Here is a 26,137-nt window from a genome sequence, read left to right as displayed (position 1 = left end):
AAATATCTAAGAGAGTGAGGGAAGAAGAGGGTGAGCTTGAGTCGGATAAAAATAGTGGGAAAAAGGGAGATGGTTTGTCAAAGAAGAATGGTAGAAAGTGTAAGCAGAGGAAGCTGAAGACAGGAGGAGAAATGGAAGTGAATGAGGGTGAAGTATCGGAGGTGGTAGGTGCGGTAAAGTTATCAGAGACTGAGGTATGCACCGAGGATAAGGATGAAGAAGAGTCTGTGACAGTAGGAGTGAAGTTTATAGAAAAAGTGGACTCTTGCCTTTTGGCTGATCCATTTGTGGTTTCACGGTGGGTGAAAAAAAGAGTTGGGTCATGTGGAATCGGTGAGGGTAACTAGAAGTCATCTAGTGATAATTGTTTGTGTCTGTTGGGCAGAGGAAGAATGTGCTCGAAGTAAAACGAATGGGCGCAAGAAAAGTGAATTGTTTCGTTCTCAAGAAAAGGGCACGAATGAAAGGCGTGATAACTGGGGTAGCAGTAGATATAAATGTTTGGGGGCAAAGATTCCCGGTGTATGTGATGCTTGTCGTTTGATGCGACACAGATAGGGTGGCGAGAGTGGGGAAACAGAAGAGTCATTGTCTGTTATTTTGAGTTTTGAAGTTGAGTCTTTGCCTGACAAAGTGAAGTTAGAATATATAAGTTATCCTGTACGAGCGTATGTGCCGAATACATTAAGATGTTACAGGTGTCAAGCTTATGGGCATGTGGCAGCAGTGTGTAGAAGGAAGGGTCCAAGGTGTGAAAAATGTGCAGAAGGGCATGAGACAAAGGAATGTGTAGTATTGGGGAAAGTAGTGGAATGTGTTAATTGTCAGTAAGATTGGATTTTTAGCATTTATAGCAATGGTTATTAATTATACTGCAGGGATGGATCAGAAGTGTCAGAAAATTGAGGTTGTGGTGGCAGCTGCAGAGAGGTATTTCGGTGTGCGAGACTTGACAGCAGAAGAGTTACAGGATGTGTTAAGTGGTGATGTCCCATCCTTTCAGTGTGATGACATGAGGTAGGAATAAATACATTCAATTAGTGGAGTAGGAGGGGTGTTAATTTGATTTAATATAATTTTGAAATTTGTGAGTATAGTGTTAGATGGTAGGGTACTTATTTAGTACATTTTTCTTTTTCAAGTAAAGTATAAGGGAGTTGTACTCCAGTCTAGTAGGTGGCGGTAATGAAACAAATTGGATGCCAACCGCCGTTAAACCTCATAGAAGAAGAAGAAGAAGTCATCCCCAAAATTAACCCGATCAACGAAAAACGTCAATTCCCATCGGCCCTTGTTTCAAGTGAAGGGAAGTAAAATGTCGGCGATGGATGGGATGGGCCTCTTATTGTGCTTTTAACAATATCTCAACCTTTAATAGTGTATTTTAAACGTACATTTCACGTTTTAGAAAATAAAGGTTATTTGAAGATTGTGGATTTAAACGGACAAAACATATAACTGGATCTAAGGTATGTATTTGACTGGTGTAGCTAGGAGGAGAGCTAACGTTATCAAACCTGGCTAGCTAGCTAACGTTACTGCTATTTCTGGCAGGTCTGGCTAGCTAGCGACGAATCTGATTCCAGTGAAAACGTGACGATTATAACTAGTTTTCAGTGATCAAGTGTATTTGCTAGTTAAGTTAGTTTATGTAGTTTACCAGCCAGGTCAACTGGTGTTGCAAGCAACAGACGAGAGTGCGGCATGATCCAGGTATTTTGCAACAGCTAACGTTAGCTTGCCTCTGCCAGTTAATGCAATGGCTAATTAGATAGCTAGCTAACATCGCAATACACGACACTGCAAGATTCTTCAAAATTTGATTTGACTTAAGTTATGTATCATCAGACAAAGACTCCAGAGAAGGATGAAGAAAGGAGTAGGACGAGGTTGACGTGTTACCAAGGTGATAGGGAGAACCCAGATGACGAGCCTAGCGAACTGGTGAGTGTTATAGTGTGTGTGTGTGTGTGTTTTTTTTTAAAGCTCTTCCATTGACTGTAGCAGCTATTAATGTGTGTGTTTGTTTGTCTGTCTGTCCCCTTCATATAGGGAGCTGGCATTACTGCAACCCCCGCCGAAACAACGAAGTGGCAGAGACGGGGGTCACACACTATAAAATTCTTCCCTTGGTCGTGAGGATTCGCGATACCACACTGTCTCTCGAAAAAGATGTAATTAGATTAGCTAGAACGAACTGTTGCTCAAAGCCGCCTCATAAACGTTTTCAGTCAGACATTCACGCTTGCCATACAGAGTTGAAATGTCAAGCCAATACATTTTGAATTGAGTAACATTGCTTGTCAACTTCAGAGCTGTAATGATTTGACGCTTTGGTTAAAGGCAAGTACAAATGCATGCTAGTAGTAGTCATCGCTCTTGTACACATTCTAGCTGATGCGAAATGTCATCACTGGTAGGATCTCATTGGCTATTGCTGATCACCGTTCTCAACTTGTCTTTAAACATCTCACTCTACAAGAGCAGTGCAGATTTTATGACAATAAAATCCAAAATTTTAGAACATATCGGGATGTCTCAAAGACGGATCGGTAGCCCTCAGATTTATTTTCTGACTCGCTCACATTAAACGAGCATCGGTGACAGCTGCGAGCTTCGAGTAGGCAACACCATGGGTATTTTGTCTCCGATTTCAAACTTGTCTGGGACAGCTAAATTGGGGTCAAAATCACATGCCTGGCTAAAGAGAGGATGTCAGAGTGAAAAGTAAGCTGAAATGTATGGAGAGTGAGACACCCTATATAATGAATTACATAACAGGGAATTTAGATGTGCCAGTTCCACTGTGCGTGGTTTCATGAGTGATGTATTTGTATTCCAGTTCTGACCTTGTAGTGGAGTTGACAGCTGAGGTGAGAGTGGAAGGCTCGTCACTGCTCAGTCTCCTGTCCACTGTCACCCCTGGTATAGGCAGCAGGAAGACAGGTAAATACTTTGTACCAACTCTAATACACACATACAGTACTCTACTTCCCCCAAACACACACACACACTTGACAGATTGTGGGCCCCAGGTAGTTGATAAAGGCCTAACATTTCTTGTCTCATCTTTCAGGGTTACTCTTTGATCCCCGGCCCTCAGTATCCCTCCTCCACCCACAACCCCAGGCTCCAGGGAGTTCTGGATTACAGCTTACCCCAGGACCAGCTCCCATCCTGGCCATGGACTTAACTAAAATCCCAGGCCTTAAAGGGATGCCTGCTGTCCCTCCTCCTCACGGGATCACAGAGACTGCCAAGAGCCCCCTGCCCTCCTCCACATCTTCCTCCTCTCCCGCCTCCCCACCTTCCTCTTCATCCTCCTCTCCTGGTGCCGTGGCAACCAGCTACCACAACGATATCCAGGAGGGAAGGGCCAACAGCATGATGATGGGTGACGTGGTGTCCTCCACTTCCGCCTCCCTGGCTCCCCCCTCCTCTCACTCTGATCCCTCTTTCTCCTCCTCAGATCCCTTGTTATGCCTCTCACCCCTTGTGGGCACCGACGGACAAAAAGAGCTCGAGACGGAGATCTACGACCCATTTCACCCCACGGAAGGAGAGAGGGAGGAAGGAGCGGCGGAGGAGGAAGGGGAAAAGTACGACCCCTTTGATCCGACCGGCTCTCCCCCCTCAGAGAGAGAGGAAGAGGAGCGAGAGACGGGGGGAGGGAGGGAGAGAGGGAACAGCGTGAGCAGCAAGGGGAGCGATGCCAGAGGGAAGAGAAGGAAGGCAGAGATGGGGAGGACAGGAGGAGAGGAGAAAGACAATGCTCCTCCAGACTCCACGGACGCTTTCTCTGTTCCCCCGCTCTCACCACGCTCCCTCCCTCTCCCCCTTCGGAGGAGGCTGGACCGAACCAAAGAGCCCCGGGTGAAAGTACGGGACAGGAGAGAGAAGGCGAACCACTCGGACCACTCTGAGATTGAGGAGGGTGAGATTGTTGGGGCCACCGAGAGGGATGGAGGAAAGAGGGAGGAGAGAGGCCGGGAAGGAGTTCTTCCTCTCGTCCTCCCCATCTCCTCTGGCAGTCCTTTCCTCCACAGGGGAGCCAAGCCGGAGAGGATCCTGAGGGTGTTGGACGGGGATAGCTTTGTGTCGGTGCGGGCTGAGGGGGACTGGGCGGGGCCGGTGATGCCTGGCAGGGAGGATGGGGAGCCCATGGAGGAGGAGGAGGAGGAGGAAGAAGAAGAAGAAGAAGAGGTGGTGGTGGTCGGGGCGGGAGATCTGAGGAGGAAGCTGGTCAGCCGGCGTAAGGCGAGATACCGCTCCTCCTTCCCCTCTTCCCTCTCGCCTCAGCACCTCCCACCGTCTCCTCACACCGTCCCTCTGGCCCCCTCCCCGCTCACTGCCGAGAAGGACAAGAGCCGCAAGTCCTCCAAGAGCTCCAAGGAGAGGGAGCGGCGCAAGCGAAAGGAGTGCAAGGTAGAGGAGGAGGAGGAGAGGAGGAGGAAGAAAAGGAAAGAAAAGGATGGTGGTGGTGGTGAGAGGAAGGAAAGACACAGGGAGAGGGGGCGGCGGAGTGAGAAAGAGAAGAAAACAAAAGTGGAGGAGGAGAGAGGGAGGAGCAGCAGAAGCGACAGCAGGAAGAGGAAGAAGAGACGACGGAGCACCCCGGAATCTTCAGCACGCCACCGCTCACAAAACACCTCAGTGCAGCAGGCCCACGGTGGCCGCTCCTGGTCAAACACTTCAGAGGACCGACACAGAGAGAGAGACAGGGACAGAGACAGAGAGAATAACAGAGACCGGTACAGACACAGAGATGGGGAACGAGACGGCGATCGAGACGGCGATCGAGACAAGGACAGAAAGAAAGACGACACCCGGAGAAGGGAGAGGGATGGACACTCTAGCCGGATAAAGAGGGAAAGAGAGCGAGACGGCGTCCGCAAATCGACCAGCCGAGAAAGAGGCAGCTCCAAGAGGTCCAAAGGAAGCATAGAACCAAGGCACCGGGAAAGGGACAGGCACCAGGACAGAGAAAGGCACAGTGAAAGGCACCAGGACAGAGAAAGGGACAGGGAGAGACGTCGAGATGGTCGACCCGTGGTGCCGCCATCCATCCAGGATCTCAATGGCTCTGACCTGTTCGCAATCAAGCGCACCATCACGGTCACCACCACCACCACCACCACTCTCCCCGGATCCCCCCCACTGGCTCCATCCTCCCCCCGCAGCCCCTCCCAGGGCTCCGAAAAGCCCCACAAGAGGAAGAAGAAGAGCCGTCGGCGCTCGGACGAAGAGTTAGACGACAGGATTGGCCGGCGTGGGAGCCTTTCCCTCTCGCCGCCGTCACATTACCATGGCTATGACTCGGACCACTTCTCAGACAAACTGGAGATAGACATGCGCTCTCTGGACGGGGAGGCTCTGGATTCAGACTACCCTTCTATAGAAGACTCCCCTCCCCAGCTTCTGGAACCCGCTGCCCTCAGCGCCAAACCCAAGACCGCTACCAAACCTGGACGCCACCACTTCAAGAAGAAATCACGAACGGGCAAGAAAGCTGGTCAGTCCAAGTCGTCCTCTTCCTCCTCGGTTCGACCCAAAGGCAAGGGGCTCTCCACCTCCTCACTATCCCCAACCCAGGCCACCCCCGGCCTGGCCTCCGCCCCAGCCACCCTCCCCTCGGCCAAACGAGGGCGGAAGATAGGGAAGGAGAAAGAGCGTGGGGAAAAAGGAGGAAAGAAAGAGTCTGGTCGCTCTGGCAGGTCCAAGAAATTAAGTGGGGGTGGGAGGAAAGCCAAGCTGCAGTCAAAAGTGTCAGTGCTGGTGCGCGAGGGCGTGAGCAGCACCACGGGGGGCCCGGTGGGCTCGGGGAAGGTGGGCATGGAGCTCCTCGGTGTGGGCGGGCCAGTAGGGGGCTCTGGGTTGCCAGTGGTGGGAGGCTCCATTGCCGTGGTCTTTAGGAGGGACAATGAGAGCAGGTCTCCGTTCCTCAAGCCCTGCTCTGAGCCTCTATTGCTAAGTGGACGCAACAAGGACCTGGGGAAGGTGGGCAAAAGCAGTTCCCTGGCCGTTCCACCTTCCTCCTTGCTGGCTAATCCCACGGTGGCAGCGCTGAAGTCCAAGAAGGCCAAGCCCAGCTCTACCACCTCCACATCCTCCTCGGCGTCTTCGCCCTCATTGTCCCTAGCAAACAAGCGTAGGAGGCGGCTGGCGAAGAAGACGCGGGGAGAGAAAGGCTTAGCCAGCGGTTTGACGGACGTGGATGGCGCTATGGCCAACTGTAGCTCTGAGGGCGGCGGCTGGGGTGGGTCTTCCTCCGACATCCAATTAGGAGTGGGGGCTAAACCCTCCAGTCCGCACTCTGGTCCAGCTGGTCCAACCCCTTCCTCATCCTCTTCATCATCCTCTTCCACCAGTGTCCTCCCCCCGTCCTCCTCACCCCCCCACACCCCTCCGCCCTCCCTCACCGCCTCACGTGATGTTCGGGAGTCGTCTCCCGACTCTCAGACAGTGGACAGCAGCTGTAAGACCCCTGAGCCCTCTTTCCTACCCGAGGACTGCCCCGCTCAGACCCAGAGCACCCTCAACCTGTCCCCCCCCAGTCCCTCGTCCCTACCCTCCTCCCAGGGGGGAGGCCTCTCACAGTACGGCCCCTCCAACATGAAGCCCCTCCCTCTAGACGAAGGCCCCAAATCCCTGGCCTCACCCCCTTGTTCCTCCTCATCTGGCTCTGCCCTCGCCTCGCTCTCCCTTCCTCCTTCCTCCACAGACCCCTCCTCCTCTTCCTCCTCTTCTGTTTCTTCCTCCTCGGCCAACAAGCTGCCACCGCCGCCTCCTCCCCCTCCTGCTGCCCCTACCCTCCCCTGGAGTCTGCAGACAGGAGTGGACTGCACGGCCGGAGGAGTTTTAGCATGTAAGTCTCTGTCAGTAGCATTCATTATAATAATGTCAACAAGTGGAGTTTTGGTATGTTTTTGTGTATTCCTGTTGCTACTATGAAGTGTATATAATATGTATAAGGTTTTACTAACCCCATGCTCTCTGTATTTCAGTGACAGCTCTGCTGTTTAAGATGGAAGAGGCCAATATCGCAAGTAGAGCCAAAGCCCAGGAGTTCATCCATGCTACCAGCCAGGTGTGTGTGTCTGAGTAATTATATTCCGTTATCTGTGTGTGTGTGTGTGTGTGTGTATATATACAGTACTAGTCAAAAGTTTGGACACACCTACTCATTCTGGGGTTTTTCTTTTCTTTTTACTCTTTTCTACATTGTAGAATAATAGTGAAGACATCTAAACTATGGAATAACACATATGGAATCATGTAGTAACCAAAGAAGTGTTAATCAAAATATATTTTATGTTTGATATTCTTCAAAGTAGCCACCCTTTGCTTTGGTGACAGCTTTGCACACTTTTAGCTTTTAGCATTCTCTCAACCAGCTTCATGACCTAGTCACCTGGAATGCATTTCAATTAACTTATTTATGATAGGGGGCAGCATTTTCACTTTTGGATGAATTGCGTGCCCATAGTGAACTGCCTCCTACTCTGTCCCAGATGCTAATACATGCATATTATTATTACTATTGGATATAAAACACTCTGAGGTTTCTAAAACGGTTTGAATGATGTCTGTGAGTATAACAGAACTCATATGGCAGGCAAAAACCTAAGAAATAATCCAAACAGGAAGTGAGAATTCTGAGACTGGTCAATGTTCAAGTCATCGCCGATTCAATTCCCTGTGAGATATGGATCTGTTTGCACTTCCTACGCCTTCCACTAGATGTCAACCGTCTGTAGAACGTGGAATGAAGCCTCTAGTGTGATGTGGGGCCGGATGGGAGGAGTTTCAGTCATTGGTCTGGCAGAATGCCAGTTCCTGGTCACGCGCTTTCCTCATGATATCGCCTTGCATTCCATAACTTCTACAGACATGAAGGAATGCTCCGGTTGGAACGTTATTGGATATATATGATAACAACATCCTGAAGATTGATTCTCTACTTAGTTTGACCAGTTTTTTCGACCTGTTATATAACTTTTTGAGGTTTTCGTCCGAGTTCGCCTGCATTTGCGCGAGTGTTTGGACATGTGCACTAAACATGCTATCAAAAGTAGCTACTTAGACATAAGTAATGGACATTATTGAACAAAACAACAATTTATTGTGGAACTAGGATTCCTGGGAGTGCATTCTGATGAAGATAATCAAAGGTAAGGGAATATTTATGATGTAATTTCGTATTTCTGTTGACTCCAACATGGCGGAGAAATGTTATGTTTGAGCGCCGTCTCAGATTATTGCATGGTGTGCTTATTACGTAAAGTCTTTTTGAAATCTGACACAGCGGTTGCATTAAGCACAAGTGTAGATTTAATTATATGTCAAACATGTATCTTTCATTAAAGTTTATGATGAGTATTTCGGTTATTTGACGTGGCTCTCTGCAATTTCTCCGGATATTTTGGAGGCATTTCTGAACATGGCGCCAATGTAAACCGAGATTTGTGGGTATAAATATGCACATTATCGAACAAAACATAAATGTATTGTGTAACATGATGTACTATGAGTGTCATCTGATGAAGATCATCAAAGGTTAGTGATTCATTTTATCTCTATTTCTGCTTTTTGTGACTATCTTTTGCTGGGAAAATGGCTGTGTTTTTCTGTGACTATGTACTGAGCTAACATAATTGTTTGGTGTGCTTTCCACATAAATCCTTTTTGAAATCAGACATGTTGGCTGGATTCACAACATGTGTAGCTTTAATTTGGTGTCTTTCATGTGTGATTTCATGAAAGATAGATTTTTATAGTAATATATTTGAATTTGGCGCGCTACATTTTGTCTGGCTTTTGGCCAAGTGGGACGCTACTGTCCCACATATCCCAGCGAAGTTAACAGGTGTGCCTTGATAAAAGTGTATTTGTTTTTTTTAAGGATCCACCCCCGTTTTTTTCTCAATTTTCGCCTAAAATGACATACCCAAATCTAACTGCATGTAGCTCAGGAAGCAAAGATATGCATATTATTGGTACCATTTGAAAGGAAACACTTTGAAGTTTGTGGAAATGTGAAAGGAATGTAGGAGAATATAACACAATAGATCTGGGAAAAGATAATACAAAGAAAAAAACAACCGTTCTTTTGTATTTTTTTTGTTCCATCTTTGAAATGCAAGAGATAATGTATTATTATTATTCCAGCCCAGGTGCAATCTACATTTTGGCCACTAGATGGCAGCAGTGTATTTGCAAAGTTTTAGACTGATCCAATGCACCATTGCAATTCGGTTCAAAAATTTGTATGAAGACTGTCCAAATGTGCCTAATTTGTTAATAACTTCATGTTCAAAATTGTGCACTCTCCTCAAACAATAGCATGGTTTTCTTTCACTGTAATAGCTACTGTAAATTGGACAGTGCAGTTAGATTAACAAGAATTTAAGCTTTCTGCCAATATCAGACATGTCTATGTCCTGGGAAATGTTCTTGTTAGTTACAACCTCATGCTAATCGCATTAGCCTTCGTTAGCTCAACCATCCCATGGAAGGGACACCGATCCCGAAGAAGTTTTAAGAAGTTAATGCGTTTGAGCCAATCAATTGTTGTGACAAGATAGCCCTATTTGGTAACCCGCCTCTACCATCTGTTCTATTGGCCAACATGAAATCACCTGGAGAATAAACTGGATGAGCTCCGTTCAAGACTATCCTACCAACGAGACATTTAAAACCTGTGAAATCGTATGTTTCACCGAGTCGTGGCTGAACGACGACACGGATAATAAACAGTTGGCTGGGTTTTCCGTGCATCGGCAGGACAGAACAGCTACGTCCGGTAAGAAGAGGGGTGGTGGTGTGTCTATTTGTCAATAACAGCGGGTGCACGATGTCTAATATTAAGGAAGTCGAGGTATTTCTCACCTGAGGTTGAGTACCTTATGATAAGCTGTAGACCACATTTTTTTTGGTAAATTTTTTTTCTCCCTTTATTTAACTAAGCAAGTCAACCAAGTTTTCATCTATATTTTTCGTAGCTGTCTATTTACCATCACAATCCGATACTGGTACTAAGATCGCACAAGAAAATGCTCATCCAGAAGCGGCGATCCTAGTGTCCGGGGACTTTAATGTAGGCAAACTTAAATCCATTTACCGTAATTTTTACAAGCATGTCACATGTGCAACCAAAGGGGGAGAAACTCTAGACCACCTTTACTCCACACATGGAGACACACACGTACAAAGCCCTCCCTCGCCCTCCATTTGGCAAATCTGACCATAATTCTATCCTCCTGATTCCTGCTTACAAGCAAAAACTAAAGCAGGAAGTACCAGTGACACGCTCAATACGGAAGGGGTCAGATGATGCGTATTAGAGGTCGACCAATTAATCGGAATGGCCGATTTAATTGGGGCCGATTTCAAGTTTTCATAACAATTGGTAATCAGCATTTTCTGACACCGATCATGACCGATTACATTGCACTCCACGAGGAGACTGCGTGGCAGGCTGACTACCTGTTATGAGAGTGCAGCAAAGAGCCAAGGTAAGGTGATAGCTAGCATTAAACATATCTTATAAAAAACAATCAATCTTAACATAATTACTACACTGCTCAAAAAAATAAAAGGAACACTTAAACAACACAATGTAACTCCAAGTCAATCACACTTCTGTGAAATCAAACTGTCCACTTAGGAAGCAACACTGATTGACAATAAATTTCACATGCTGTTGTGCAAATGGAATAGACAAAAGGTGGAAATTATAGGCAATTAGCAAGACACCCCCAATAAAGGAGTGATTCTGCAGGTGGTGACCACAGACCACTTCTCATTTCCTATGCTTCCTGGCTGATGTTTTGGTCACTTTTGAATGCTGGCGGTGCTCTCACTCTAGTGGTAGCATGAGACGGAGTCTACAACCCACACAAGTGGCTCAGGTAGTGCAGCTCATCCAGGATGGCACATCAATGCGAGCTGTGGCAAGAAGGTTTGCTGTGTCTGTCAGCGTAGTGTCCAGAGCATGGAGGCGCTACCAGGAGACAGGCCAGTACATCAGGAGACGTGGAGGAGGCCGTAGGAGGGCAACAACCCAGCAGCAGGACCGCTACCTCCGCCTTTGAGCAGGAGGAGCACTGCCAGAGCCCTGCAAAATGACCTCCAGCAGGCCACAAATGTGCATGTGTCTGCTCAAACGGTCAGAAACAGACTCCATGAGGGTGGTATGAGGGCCCGACGTCCACAGGTGGGGGTTGTGCTTACAGCCCAACACCGTGCAGGACGTTTGGCATTTGCCAGATAACACCAAGATTGGCAAATTCGCCACTGGCGCCCTGTGCTCTTCACAGATGAAAGCAGGTTCACACTGAGCACATGAGCACATGTGACAGACGTGACAGAGTCTGGAGACGCCGTGGAGAACGTTCTGCTGCCTGCAACATCCTCCAGCATGACCGGTTTGGCGGTGGGTCAGTCATGGTGTGGGGTGGCATTTCTTTGTGGGGCCGCACAGCCCTCCATGTGCTCGCCAGAGGTAGCCTGACTGCCATTAGGTACCGAGATGAGATCCTCAGAACCCTTGTGAGACCATATGCTGACACATGCACATTTGTGGCCTGCTGGAGATCATTTTGCAGGGCTCTGGCAGTGCTCCTCCTGCTCAAAGGCGGAGGTAGCGGTCCTGCTGCTGGGTTGTTGCCCTCCTACGGCCTCCTCCACGTCTCCTGATGTACTGGCCTGTCTCCTGGTAGCGCCTCCATGCTCTGGACACTACGCTGACAGACACAGCAAACCTTCTTGCCACAGCTCACATTGATGTGCCATCCTGGATGAGCTGCACTACCTGAGCCACTTGTGGGGGTTGTAGACTCCGTCTCGTGCTACCACTAGAGTGAGAGCACCGCCAGCATTCAAAAGTGACCAAAACATCAGCCAGGAAGCATAGGAAATGAGAAGTGGTCTGTGGTCACCACCTGCAGAATCACTCCTTTATTGGGGGTGTCTGGCTAATTGCCTATAATTTCCACCTTTTGTCTATTCCATTTGCACAACAGCATGTGAAATTTATTGTCAATCAGTGTTGCTTCCTAAGTGGACAGTTTGATTTCACAGAAGTGTGATTGACTTGGAGTTACATTGCGTTGTTTAAGTGTTCCCTTTATTTTTTTGAGCAGTGTAGTTAACTACACATGGTTGATGATATTACTAGTTTATCTAGCTTGTCCTGCGTTGCATATAATCGATGCGGTGCCTGTTAATTTATCATTGAATCATAGCCTACTTCGCCAAACGGGTGGTTTAACAAGCGCATTCGCGAAAAGTCGTTGCACCAATGTGTACCTAACCGTAAACATCAACGCCTTTCTTAAAATCAATACACAAGTATATATTTTTAATCTGCATATTTAGATAATATTGCCTGCTAACATGAATTTCTTTTAACTAGGAAAATTGTGTCACTTCTCTTGCGTTCTGTGCGACGCAGTCAGGGTATATGCAGCAATTCCTAACAAAGACAGCCAACTTAGCCAAACGGGGGAGGATTTAACAAAAGTGCATTTGTGAAAAAAGCACAATCGTTGTACGAATGTACCTAACCATAAACACCAATGCCTTTCTTAAAATCAATACACAGAAGTGTATTTTTTTTTAAACCTGCATATTTAGTTAAAAGAAATCCAGGTTAGCAGGCAATATTAAACTAGGGAAATTGTGTCACTTCTCTTGCGTTCTTTGCACGCATAGTCAGGGTATATGCAACAGTTTGGCCGCCTGGCTCGTTGCGAGAATTTTACGTAATTATGGCATAACATTGAAGGTTGTGCAATGTAACAGGAATATTTAGACTTATGGATGCCACCCGTGAGATAAAATACGGAACGGTTCCGCAATTCACTGAAAGAATAAATGTTTTGTTTTCGAAATGATAGTTTCTGGATTTGACCATATTAATGACCTAAGGCTCGTATTTCTGTGTGTTATTATGTTATAATTAAGTCTATGATTTGATAGAGCAGTCTGACTGAGCGGTGGTAGGCAGCAGCAGGCTCGTAAGCGTTAATTCAAACAGCACTTTCGTGCGTTTGCCAGCAGCTCTTCCCTGTGCTTCAAGCACTGAGCTGAGCTTATCAACTCCCGAGATTAGGCTGGTGTAACCGATGTGAAATGGCTAGTTAGTTAGCGGGGTGCGCGCTAATAGCGTTTCAATCGGTGACGTCACTCGCTCTGAGACCTTGAAGTAGTTGTTCCCCTTGCTCTGCAAGGGCCACGGCTTTTGTGGAGCGATGGATATCGATGCTTCGAGGGTGGCTGTTGTCGATGTGTTCCTGGTTCGAGCCCAGGTAGGGGCGAGGAGAGGGACGGAAGCTATACTGTTACACTGGCAATACTAAAGTGCCTATAAGTACATCCAATAGTCAAAAGTATATGAAATACAAATGGTATAGAGAGAAATAGTCCTATAATTCCTATAATAATACAACCTATAACTTCTTACCTGGGAATATTGAAGACTCATGTTAAAAGGAACCACCAGCCTTCATTATGTTCTCATGTTCTGAGCAAGGAACTGAAACTTTAGCATTTTTACATGGCACATATTGCACTTTTACTTTCTTCTCCAACACTTTGTTTTTGCATTATTTAAACCAAATTGAACATGTTTCATTATTTATTTGAGGCTAAATTGATTTTATTGATGTATTATATTAAGTTAAAATAAGTGTTCATTCAGTATTGTTGTAATTGTCATTATTACAAATAAATAAATACATTTAAAATTGGCTGATTAATCGGTATTGGCTTTTTTTGGTCCTCCTATAATCGGTATCGGCGTTGAAAAAATCATAATCGGTCGACCTCTAATTCGGATGCTACGCTACAGGACTGTTTTGCTAGCACAGTCTGGAATATGTTCCGGGATTCATCCAATGGCATTGAGGAGAAAACCACATCAGTCATCGGCCTCTTCAATAAGTGCATCGACGACGCCGTCCCCACAGTGATTGTACGTACATATCCCAAACAGAAGCCATGGATTACAGGCAACATCTGTACCGAGCTAAAGGCTAGAGCTGCCGCTTTCAAGGAGCGGGACACTAATCCAGACGCTTATACGAACCACTATGCCCTCAGATTAACCATCAAACAAGCAAGCGTCAATACAGGACTGAGATTGAATCTTACTACGCCGGCTCTGACATTTGTCGGATGTGGCAGAGTTTGCAAACTATTACGGACTACAAAGGGAAACCCAGCCGCACGCTGCCCAGTGACGCAAGCATACCATATGGGCGAAATGCCTTATGACGCTCGCTTCGAGGCAAGCAACTGACGCATGCATGAGAGCACCAGCTGTTCCGGACATCTGTGGGATCACGCTCTCCGTAGCCGATGTGTGCAAGACCTTTTAAACAGGTCAACATTCACAAGGCTGCGGGGCCAGACGGATTACCTGGACATGTACTCAAAGCATGTGTGGACCAACTGGCAAGCGTCTTCACTGACATTTTCAACCTCTCCCTGACTGAGTCTGTAATTCCTACATGTTTCAAGCAGACCACTATTGTCCCTGTGCCGAAGAAAGCGAAGTTAACCTGCCTAAATGACTACCGCCCCGTAGCACTCATATTGGTAGCCATGAAGTGGTTTGAAAGGCTGATCATGGTTCACATCAACACCATTATCCCATAAACCCTAGATCCACTCCAATTCGCATACCGCCCTAACAGATCCTCAGATGACTTAATCTCAATCGCACTCCACACTGGCCGTTCCCACCTGGACAAAAGGAACACCTATGTGAGAATATTTTTCATTGACCACAGCTCAGCGTTTAACACCATCGTGCCCACAAAGCTTATCCCTAAGCTAAGGACCTTGGGACTTAAACACCTCCCTCTGCAACTGGATCCTGGACTTCCTGACGGGCCGCCCCCAGGTGGTAAGGGTAGGCAACAACACATCCGCTATGCTGATCCTAAACAGGGGGCCCCTTAGGTGCATGCTAATTCCCCTCCTGTACTCCCTGTTCACCCATGACTGTGTGGCCAGGCACAACTCCAACACCATTAAGTTTGCTGATGACACAACAGTGGTAGGCCTGATCACCGACAACGATGAGACAGTCAATAGGGAAGAGGTCGGAGACCTGGCAGTGTAGTGCCAGGACAACAACCTCCCCCTCAACATGATCAAGACAAAGGAGCTGATCGTGGACTACACGAAAAGGAGGGCTGGACGCGCCCCCATTCACATCAACAGGGCTGTTATGGAGCGGGTCGAGAGTTTCAAGTTCCTTGGTGTCCACATCACCAAGAAACTATCTTGGTCCAAAACACACCAAGACAGTCGTGAGGAGAGCATGATAACAAATTTCCCCCTCTCAGGAGACTGAAAAGATTTGGCATGGGTCCCCAGATACTCAAAGTTCTACAGCTGCACTATTGAGATCATCCTGACTGGTTCAAATCAAATTTTATTGCGAACATAGACATGGTTAGCAGATGTTATTGCGAGTGTAGCGAAATGCTTTTGCTTCTAGATCCGACAGTGCAGCAGTATCTAAGGGGTAATATCTAACAAATTCCACAACAAAACCTAATACACACAATCTAGTAAAGGAATGGGATGAGACTATATAAGTATAAAATATATAGATGAGCAGTGACCGAGCGGCTAAGATGCAATAGATAGTTAAGGATACAGTATATATACATATGAGATCAGTAATGCGAGATATGTAAACATTCTTTAAGTGGCATTATTAAAGTGACTAGTTCCTTTTATTAAAGTGCCCAATGATATCAAGTCTGTAAGTAGGCAGGCGCTTCTGTGCTAATGGTGGCTGTTTAACAATCTGATGGCCTTGAGATTGAAAAACAGCTACTATCTCTCTGTCCCAGCTCTGATGCACTTGTACTGACCTCGCCTTCTGGATGGAAGCGGTGTGAACAGCGAGTGGCTTGTTGGTTATTGTCCTTGATTATCTTTTTTGCCTTCCTGTGACATCGGGTGTTGTAGATGTCCTGGAGGGCAGGTAGATTGCCCCTGGTGATACGTTGTGCAGACCGCACCACCCTCTGGAGAGTCCTGCAGTTGTAGGCAGTGCATTTGCCGTACCAAGCAGTGATACAGCCCGCCAGGATGCTCTCAATTGTGCACCTGTAAAAGTTAGTGAGGGTTTTCGGTGACAAGCCACGTTTTTTTCAGCCTCCTGTGGTTGAAGAGGCGCTGTTGTGCGTTCTTCACCACACTGTCTGTGTGGGTGGACCATTTCAGTTTGTCCGTGATATGTACACCGGGGAACTTTAAAACTTTACACCTTCTCCACTGCTGTCCCGTCAATGTAGATGGGGGGGGGGGGTGCTCCCTTTGCTGTTTCCTGAAGTCCACAATCATCTCTTTTGTTTTGCTGACATTGAGAGAGATGTTATTTTCCTGACACTACACTCTGAGGGCCCTCACCTCCTCCCTGGAGGCTGTCTTGTTGTTGTTGGTAATCAAGCCTACCACTAGTGTCGTCTGCGAAATTTATGATCGAGTTGGAGCCGTGCATGGCCACGCAGTCGTGGGTGAACAGAGAGTACAGGAGAGGGCTGAGAACACACCCTTGTGGGGCCCCAGTGTTAAGGATCAGCGGAGTGGAGATGTTGTTTCCTACCTTCACCACCTGGGGCAGCCCGTCAGGAAGTCCAGGACCCAGTTGCACAGGGTGGGGTCGAGATCCAGGGTCTCAAGCTTAATGATGAGTTTGGAGGGTACTATGGTGTTGAATGCTGTGCGGTAGTCAATGATCAGCATTCTTACATAGGCATTCCTCTTGTCCAGATGGGATAGGGCAGTGTGCAGCGTGATGGCGATTGCATCGTCTGTGGACCTATTGGGGCGGTAAGCAAATTGGAGTGAGTCTAGGGTAACAGGGTGGAGGTGATAAGATCCTTGAGAGAAGTGAGTGCTACTGGGCAGTAGTCATTTAGTTCAGTTAGCTTTCTTGGCAACAGGAACAATGGTGGTCATCTTGAAGCATGTGGGGACAGCGGTCTGGGATGGGGTTGATTTGAATATGTCCGGTTGAATCAGCGCCTGGTATGGCAACTGTTTGGCATCCAACCGTAAGGCGCTACAGAGGGTTGTGCGTACGGCTTAGTACATCACTGGGGCCAAGCTTCCTTTCATCCAGGACCTATATACTAGGTGGTGTCAGAGGAAGTCCCAAACAATTGTCAGACTCCAGTCACCCAAGTCATGGACTGTTCTCTGTGCTACCGCACGGCACCGGAGCGCCTAATCTGGGTCCAAAAGGCTCCATAACAGCTTCTACCCCCAAGCCATAAGACTGCTGAACAATTAATCAAATGGCCAACTACACTATTTGCGTTGACTCCCCCCATAGCCACCTTACCCCTGCCTACATTTACAAATTACCCCTTGTATATAGCCTCATTGTTGTTATTTTATTATGTTACTTTGTATTTAGTAAATATTTTCGCAACTCTATTTCTTGAACTGCATTGTTGATTAAGGTCTTGTAAGTAAGCATTTCACAATAATGTCTCTACACCATTGTATTCAGGTCAGTATTCAGGTCGTGACAAATAATATTTGATTTTCAAGCAGATTTAAGTCAAAACTGTAACTAGGCCACTTAGGAACATTCAATGTTGTCTTGTTAAGCAACTCCCGTGTACATTTGCCTGGTGTTCTAGATTATTGTCCTGCTGAAAGGTGAATTTGTCTCCAAGTGTCTGTTGGAACGCAGACTGAACCACGTTATCCTCTAGGATTTTGCCTCTGCTTAGCTCTATTCCGTTTCTTTTTATACAAAGAAAATCCCTAGTCCTTTCCGATGACCAGCATACCCATAACATGATGCAGCCATCACCATGCTTGAAAATATGAAGAGGGGTACTCTGAGGTGTTGTTAGTACCAACATAATGCTTTGTATTCAGGACAAAGTTAATTTCTTTGCCACATTTTTTGCTGTTTTACTTTAGTGCCTTGTTGCAAACAGGATGCATGTTTTGGAATATTTTTTTGTACAGGATTCCTTTTCACTGTCATTTAGGTTAGTATTGTGGCGTAACTACAATGTTTTTGGTCCATCCTCAGTTTTCTCCTATCACAGCCTGCAAATGTTTTAAATTCACCGTTGGTCGAGCCTCCCGAGTGGCGCACCTGTCTAAGGCACTGGCGTCACTAATGGTTCGATCTCGGGCTGTATCACAACCGGCTGTGATCGGGAGTCCCATAGGGCTGCGCACAATTGGCCCAGCGTCGTTCGGGTTAGGGGAGGGAGACTTTACTTGGCTCATTGTGCTCTAGTGACTCCTTGTGGCGGGCCGGGCGCCTGCAGACTGATCTCGGTCGTCAGGTGAAAGGTGTTTCCTTCCACACATTGGTGCTTCTGAGTTAAGCGGGCGGGTCATGTTTTGGAGGATGCATGACTCGACCTTCGCCTCCCGAAAGCGTTGGGGAGTTGCAGCAATGAGACAAGATCGAAATTGGAGGGGATTCAAAATATTATTTTAGCACCATTGGCCTCATGGTGAAATCCCTGAGGGGTTTTCTTCCTCTCCGGCAACTGAGTTCGGAAGGACTCCTGTATCTTTTTAGTGATTGGGTGTATTGCTGCACCATTCAAAGTGTAATTAATAACTTCACCATGCACAAAGGGATATTCAATGTCTGCAAGGCATTGGAAAACCTCCTGGTCTTTGTGGTTGAATCTGTGTTTGAAATGCACTACTTGACTGAGGGACCTTTTCAGATAATTGTATGTGTGGGTTACAGAGATGATGATGTCATTCAAAAATAATGTTAAATGCTATTATCAGCCGGGCTAGACAATCTGGACCCTCTCGTTCTAAAATGATCTGCCTGAAATTGTTGCAACCCCTATCACTAGCCTGTTCAACCTCTCTTTCGTATCGTCTGAGATTCCAAAAGATTGGAAATCTGCCGCTGTCATCCCCCTCTTCAAAGGGGGAGACACTCTAGACGCAAACTGCTACAGACCTATATCTATCCTACCCTGCCTTTCTAAGGTCTTCGAAAGCCAAGTTAACAAACAGATTACCGAACATTTCGAATCCCACCGTACCTTCTCCGCTATGCAATCTGGTTTCAGAAATGGTCATGGGTGCACCTCAGCCACGCTCAAGGTCCTAAACGATATCATAACCGCCATCGATAAAAGACATTACTGTGCAGCCGTCTTCATCGGCCTGGCCAAGGCTTTCGACTCTGTCAATCACCACATTCTTATCGGCAGACTCAACAGCCTTGGTTTCTCAAATGATTGCCTCGCCTGGTTCACCAACTACTTCTCTGATAGAGTTCAGTGTGTCAAATCGGAGGGCCTGTTGTCCGGACCTCTGGCAGTCTCTATGGGGGTGCCACAGGGTTCAATTCTCGGGCCGACTCTCTTCTCTGTATACATCAATGATGTCGCTCTTGCTGCTGGTGATTCTCTGATCCACCTCTGTGCAGACGACACCATTCTGTATACCTCTGGCCCTTCTTTGGACACTGTGTTAACTAACATCCAGACGAGCTTCAATACCATACAACTCTCCTTCCGTGGCCTCCAACTGCTCTTAAATGCAAGTAAAGCTAAATGCATGCTCTTCAACCGATCGCTGCCCACACCTGCCCGCCCGTCCAGCATCACTACTCTGGACTGTTCTGACTTAGAATATGTGGACAACTACAAATACCTAGGTGTCTGGTTAGACTGTAAACTCTCCTTCCAGACTCATATTAAGCATCTCCAATCCAAAATTAAATCTAGAATCGGCTTCCTATTTCGCAACAAAGCATCCTTCACTCATGCTGCCAACCATACCCTCGTGAAACTGACCATCCTACCGATCCTCGACTTCGGCGATGTCTTTTACAAAATAGCCTCCAACACTCTACTCAATAAATTGGATGCAGTCTATCACAGTGCCACCCATTTTGTCACCAAAATACTACCCACCACTGCGACCTGTACGCTCTCGTTGACTGGCCCTCGCTTCATACTCGTTGCCAAACCCACGGGCTCCAGGTCATCTACAAGTCTCTGCTAGGTAAAGCCCCGCCTTATCTCAGCTCACTGGTCACCATAGCAGCACCCACCCGTAGCACGCGCTCCAGCAGGTATATCTCACTGGTCAAAGCCAATTCTTCCTTTGGCCGCCTTTCCTTCCAGTTCTCTGCTGTCAATGACTGGAACAAACTGCAAAAATCACTGAAGCTGGAGACTCATATCTCCCTCACTAGCTTTTAAGAACCAGCTGTCAGCAGCTCAGATCACTGCACCTGTACATAGCCCATCTGTAAATAGCCCATCCAACTACCTCATCCCCATACTGTATTTATTTATCTTGCTCCTTTACACCCCAATATCTCTACTTCCACATTCATATATATATATATATATATATATATATATATATATATATATATATATATATATATATATATATATATATATATATATTCTGCACATCTGCCATTCCAGTGTTTTAATTGCTATATTGTAATTACTTAGCCACCATGGCCTATTTATTGCCTTACCTCCCTTATCCTACCTCATTTGCACATACTGTATATAGACTTTTTCTACTGTATTATTGACTATATGTTTGTTTATTCCATGTGTAACTCTGTGTTGTATGTGCCGAACTGCTTTGCTTTATCTTGGCCAGGTTGCAAATGTGAACTTGTTCTCAACTAGCCTACCTGGTTAAATAAAGGTGAAATCCATGCAACGTATGTGACTTGTTAAGCACATTTTTGTACCTGAACCCCCTGAAGAGGTTGAATACTTATTGACTAAAGACACTTCAGCCTTTAATTTCTAAAAACATAATTCCACTTTGACATTGTGGGGTATTGTGTGTAGGCCAGTGACACTAGGTCTCAATTGAATCCATTTTAAATTCAGGCTGTAACGCAACAAAATGTGGAAAAAGTCAAAGGAGGTAAATACTTTCTGAAGGCACTGTATACGTGTTACATATTTGTCTTGGATTGTTTTGAAGGTGTTCGATATCTGACCAACCGTTTCTCATCATACCTTCCATCTCTCTCTCTTGCAGATTCTCTCCCAAACCAATCAGAACCATTCATCGCAGCATGCCCCTTCCTCTTCTTCCTCCTCCCATGTTCTTCCTTCCCCTGGCCCCACCCCTGCCCAGTTCATCCTGCACAGCGCTCTCCCATTGGTGGGCTGCACCAAAACCCCGCCCAGCCACCTGCACCATGGCATGTCTTTGGGTGGTGGCTGTGCCCAGACCCCGCCCCCTCCCATGCCCTCTGGGTTCTCGGGAGGGTCCGGAGACTTCAGTGATATAGGCTGGGACAACGACAGCAAGGACCCTGACAAGGTAGCACCATTAAAAAACATGTCTTTCTACCGCTCCCATATCTTCCATTTACTGATGTGTGTGTGTAAAGGAATAAGGTCATGTGACTATCAGTACAGTACTGCATAGTGTTGGCACAATACCAGAATGTTGACTTCATTACTGATACTAGGTTTAGTATCACGGTGCTCGATACCAAAACAATAACGCGGCAAAAAAAGCCAAAGTTACAGAATGGCACATGATCCAGACAGATATGCTCAGCTACTGCTCTGTTCAAACGTTGGGCATCTTTTGAGTTCAATATCAACACATTTGTTTACAAACATTTTTTTCAGAGACAGCCATGTATGCATTAATTAATCAATTATGCAATCAGTTTGACTTAGGTAAAAACAATCTAACTACATAATGGTAATAATTTATTTCAATGGTAAATACATCTGTAGCATATCCACAATACAGGTGAATGCATATTCAATAGGAGTGTGTGCATGCATTGAGTTATTGAGCTTGTTTTTGGGTGATTCCATGGGGCTACAGATGACAAACCATTTCCCTTCCATTTTGGCACATTTTATTGTATTCATTAACAGCATTTGCATAGAAGTAGCTTTTTTCATAAAAATGTTTGTCTCTTTAATGAGTAATGATGTCATTCACGAGGCAGTCAGTTCGGTGAAGCAATAGATCATCTTTTGGAGAGATGAGAAAGAGACCAAATAAGTGAATCCATAAAGTTTTTATTGGCAATCAGCTATGAAATCAATATATTATGCCTTAGACTTTGTTTGTGATGATATGCAAACTAGGGTAGTGAATTGATGTTAGCTTTAGCTGTCACCTAGCAAGGAAAGTTAGCCTACGAAGCTGGACACTATCGGTATATTCTTCCATTGTAAAGGGTTCTAGCCTGTATCGACTTTGTTTTGCGAACAGTAATTAACAGTTTCAACATCTACATGCCTTGTCGCATTATTCAAGTCTGTTAACTTCTGTGCAGTATGAGTGGGAGCTTATATGATGCAGCCCAGACTCCCAGTGCAGGCTAGCAAGTGGAGCAGGCACTGTGCGCTCTTTAATAAGGGGTCGACTGTGCTGATAAGAACGGCTTGATCCGTGAGACACATTTGACAGAAGTACCGAAAGTAACAAATTCTACTGCAAAACAGTTTTTCATGTTCTGGTATCTAAAAAGTACTGACGTTTCGGTATACCATGCAACACTGGTACTGCACCTCTTATTTTATTTATCTCACTCTCAGTACCTGAAGAAGCTCCACACTCAGGAGCGTGCGGTGGAGGAGGTGAAGCTGGCCATTAAGCCTTACTACCAGCGTAAAGACATCAACAAGGACGACTACAAGGACATCCTGAGGAAGGCAGTGCACAAGGTAACCCAGCCCTCTAACCATAAACCTGCTTTAGCTGCATTACTTTGTTATTACATGGCTTAGCACAATGTTATTAGTGTTATTACATGGTTTAAGTACGCTGTTATTACATGGCTTAGCACAGTGTTGTTACGTGGCTTAGCACAGTGTTATGTGGCTTAGCACAGTGTTAACTTTGTTATTCGATGGTGTAAAACAACTTATTCTATGAATGACTTGATAAATGGTTGGATAAGCAGTTGAATCAGGTGTGTTAGTGCTGGGCTGGAACAAAAAAGTCTGCTCAGCAATGGTCAGGCTTTTGGGTTTAGGCTGTAGTGTCACTCCGTAACGGAGTGTAGGTGCATTTTGTTCCATAGGAATAACAACCTGTTTGACATTTTAAGATTGGCTAACACAATGTTAAAAGATTGGCGTAATTACTAGACTGAGTGGTGTGGTGTCGATACAATTACTTTTGACTTGTTTGTGAATGTTTTATAGAATTTCCACAAACAGGTGTGGGCAGTTGTTGGAAGTAGACTTCATAAATAAGGCCAGAGTAAGTGTAGTATATTTAAGCAGTAAGGCCCGAGGGGGTGTGATATATTGGCCAATACACTGAAGAAAAATATAAACACAACAGGTTAAGTGTTGGTCCCATGTTTCATGAGCTGTAATATAATATTTAAAGAAATAACATATGCACAAAAAGCTTATTTCTCTCAATTTTGTGCCCAAATTTGTTTACATCTCTGTTAGTGAGCATTTCTCCTTTGCCAAGATAATCCATCCACCTGACAGGTGTGGCATATCAAGAAGCTTATTAAACAGCATGGTAATTACACAGTTGCACCCTGTGCTGGGAACGCTAAAAGGTCACTCTAAAATGTGCAGTTTTGTCACTGCCACAGATGTCTCAAGTTGATGGAGCATGCAATTGGCATGCTGACTGCAGGTATGTCCACCAGAGCTGTTGCCAGAGAATGTAATGTTCATAAGAACCATAGACCATGTGTAACCACGCCAGCCCGGGACTTCCACATCCGGCTTCTTCACCTGCGGGATCGTCTGAGACCAGCCACCCGGACAGCTGATGAAACTGTGGGTATGCACAACCGAAGAATTTCTGCACAAACTGTCTCAGGGAAAGCTCATCTGCATGGTCGTAGTCCTCACCAGGGTCTTGACCTGACTACAGTTTTGGCATCGTAACTGACTTCAGTGGGCAAATGCTCACCATCGATGGCCACTGGCAAGCTGGAGAAGTGTGCTCTTCACAGATGAATCCCAGTTTCAATTGTACTGGGCAGATGGCAGACACCGTGTGTGACATTGTGTGGGGGAGCGGTATGCTGATGTCAATGTTGTGAACGGAGTGCCCAATGGTGGGGTTATAGTACGGGCAGGCATAAGCTACGGACAACTAACACGATTGCATTTTCTCGAAGGCAATTTGAATGAACAGAGATACTGTGATGAGATCCTGAGGCCCATTGTCGTGCCATTCATCTGCCGCCGTCACCTCATGTTTCTGCATAATAACGCATGGCCCCATGTCGCAAGGATATGTACACAATTCCTGGAGGCTGAAAATGTCCCAGTTCTTCCATGGCCTGCACACTCACCAGATATGTCACCCATTGAGCATGTTTGGGATGCTCTGGATCGACGTTTACGATAGCGTGTTCCAGTTCCCGCCAATATCCATCAACTTCTCACAGCCAATGAAGAGTGACAACATTCCACAGGCCACAATCAACAGCCTGATCAACTCTATGCGACGGAGATGTCTTGCGCTGCATGAGGCAGATGGTGGTCGCACGAAATACTGACTGGTTTTGTAATCCACGCCCATACCTTTTTTTGAAGGTATCTGTGACCAATAGATGCATATCTGTATTTCCAGTCATGTGAAATCCATAGATTACGGCCTAAATAATTTATTTAATTGATTTCCTTATATGATCTGTGACTAAATTGTTGTATGTTGTGTTTATGTTTTTGTTCAGTGTGAGGCCAGTTAGACATACTGCCAAATTCTCTAAAACGGCATTGGCCTAGGGCTGTTCTTATGCACGATGCGAAACTATATATTGGCCATATACCACAAACCTTAGAGGTGCCTTATTGCTATTATAAACTGGTTTCCAACATGAAAACAGGATAGTAAACAAGTATTTTTGCATCATACCCGTGGTATATTGTCTAATATACACAAGGCTGGAATACTGTTTCAGCCATTAAGCATCCAGGATACAAACTACCCGGTTTATAATGCAGAATATGTAACTATGTTCCAACACAGTAACAATTGGAAGTTGTAATTACGTTGCATTGTAAGTAATTACAGCCTAGAGTAATTACTGTGTTTAACAGCAATTTGATATAGTGTGTTTATGACTAATACCGATCTGTGTGTGTGTGTGGTTGTCTCTGCTTCTCAGATCTGCCACAGTCGAAAGGGAGAGATCAACCCGGTCAAGGTGAGCAACCTGGTCAAGCTTTATGTTCAGAGGTACAAGTACTTCAGGAAGCACGGTCGAAAGATGGATGAGGAAGTGAGGGAGGACAGAGAGATGGATTCCTCCTATTGATTGGACAAGTGGGCGCTCTCACCCTACTCCCATTTGTTCTGCTGCCCACTCTTTGCACGTGACTGGGCCCACTGAGGCTGTAGAGTGACATTTGTTTTATTCATCTCCCTATTTGCTGCCCCCATGTAAACTCGTAACCCCCTGCTCCCTCTCTCGTGTCCTGTGTGTCTTGCTGTACAGAAATATTGAGTAGATATCCGCAAAATATACACACGCACTATATGAATAAATAAAAAGTGACAATGTTATGGGAGCGATGCAGAACACACATGCATACACACTTACACGTGCGCACACACATACTGTACATACTGTAAGTACACTACACTGACTCTCCTTTCTCTCTGTGTGGTATAAACCTGTCAAATAGTCAGGTTGTTGGTCGGCTGGTTTAAATATAGAAATTTGACACTTGATTTTCTGTTCCTGTCTTTTATTTGAAGTCTGTACTCTGAGGGGCGGTTTCCTGAGCACAAGCGAGTTCGCTTTTAAGTCTAAGATCAGGCTTAATCTGTGTCCGGGAAACCAACCCTGAAGGTTTTTGTACTCTGATCAGTGCTTAGGCAGAGAGCGAAATAAATGAACGCAAGGTGTCACTGTCCTACAAGCTATGGATTTACAGGCTTGCAGCATACCTGTCACTGACTGAGTGAACTGTTTGTAATAGATTCTTTATAAGTGCTGTTTCTGAACCAGGCTTAAATACTGTAGGTAATGTAAGAATGTAAACACTTTAGTTAAAAGAAGAGCCGCTTTGCAGCCTAAAGTAATTATACGCATCTGTGTATCTCTGTGTGTCCCTCTCTGTCATACACAGAGGCAGATCTAGGATCAGTTTTATCCACA

At 45.9% G+C, this 26,137-nt stretch overlaps 1 protein-coding gene across 2 annotated transcripts; it reads left to right on the top strand.

Moving 5' to 3' along the window:
• The first annotated feature begins 1,276 nt into the window (after positions 1 to 1,276).
• Positions 1,277 to 25,707, top strand: LOC139578805 (splicing factor, arginine/serine-rich 19-like). 2 transcript variants are annotated; one of them, XM_071406838.1, is made up of 9 exons: positions 1,277 to 1,469; positions 1,849 to 1,944; positions 2,053 to 2,174; positions 2,843 to 2,946; positions 3,077 to 6,865; positions 7,005 to 7,087; positions 21,055 to 21,342; positions 22,587 to 22,715; positions 25,142 to 25,707. In XM_071406838.1, exons 5-9 carry the CDS (start codon positions 3,184 to 3,186, stop codon positions 25,289 to 25,291), a joined length of 4,332 nt encoding a protein of 1,443 aa, XP_071262939.1. In that variant the 5' UTR covers positions 1,277 to 1,469; positions 1,849 to 1,944; positions 2,053 to 2,174; positions 2,843 to 2,946; positions 3,077 to 3,183; the 3' UTR covers positions 25,292 to 25,707. The 2 variants fall into 2 exon arrangements, with proteins under 2 accessions (XP_071262939.1, XP_071262938.1); XM_071406837.1 differs by lacking the exons at positions 1,277 to 1,469; positions 1,849 to 1,944; positions 2,053 to 2,174 and adding an exon at positions 2,509 to 2,727.
• The last annotated feature ends 430 nt before the right edge of the window (positions 25,708 to 26,137 follow it).

Source organism: Salvelinus alpinus, chromosome 6 (assembly GCF_045679555.1).
Source record: "Salvelinus alpinus chromosome 6, SLU_Salpinus.1, whole genome shotgun sequence".
Taxonomy (NCBI): domain Eukaryota; kingdom Metazoa; phylum Chordata; class Actinopteri; order Salmoniformes; family Salmonidae; genus Salvelinus; species Salvelinus alpinus.
The sequence above is the reverse complement of the archived record's forward strand: the minus strand, read 5'-3'. Positions and strand labels throughout refer to the sequence as shown.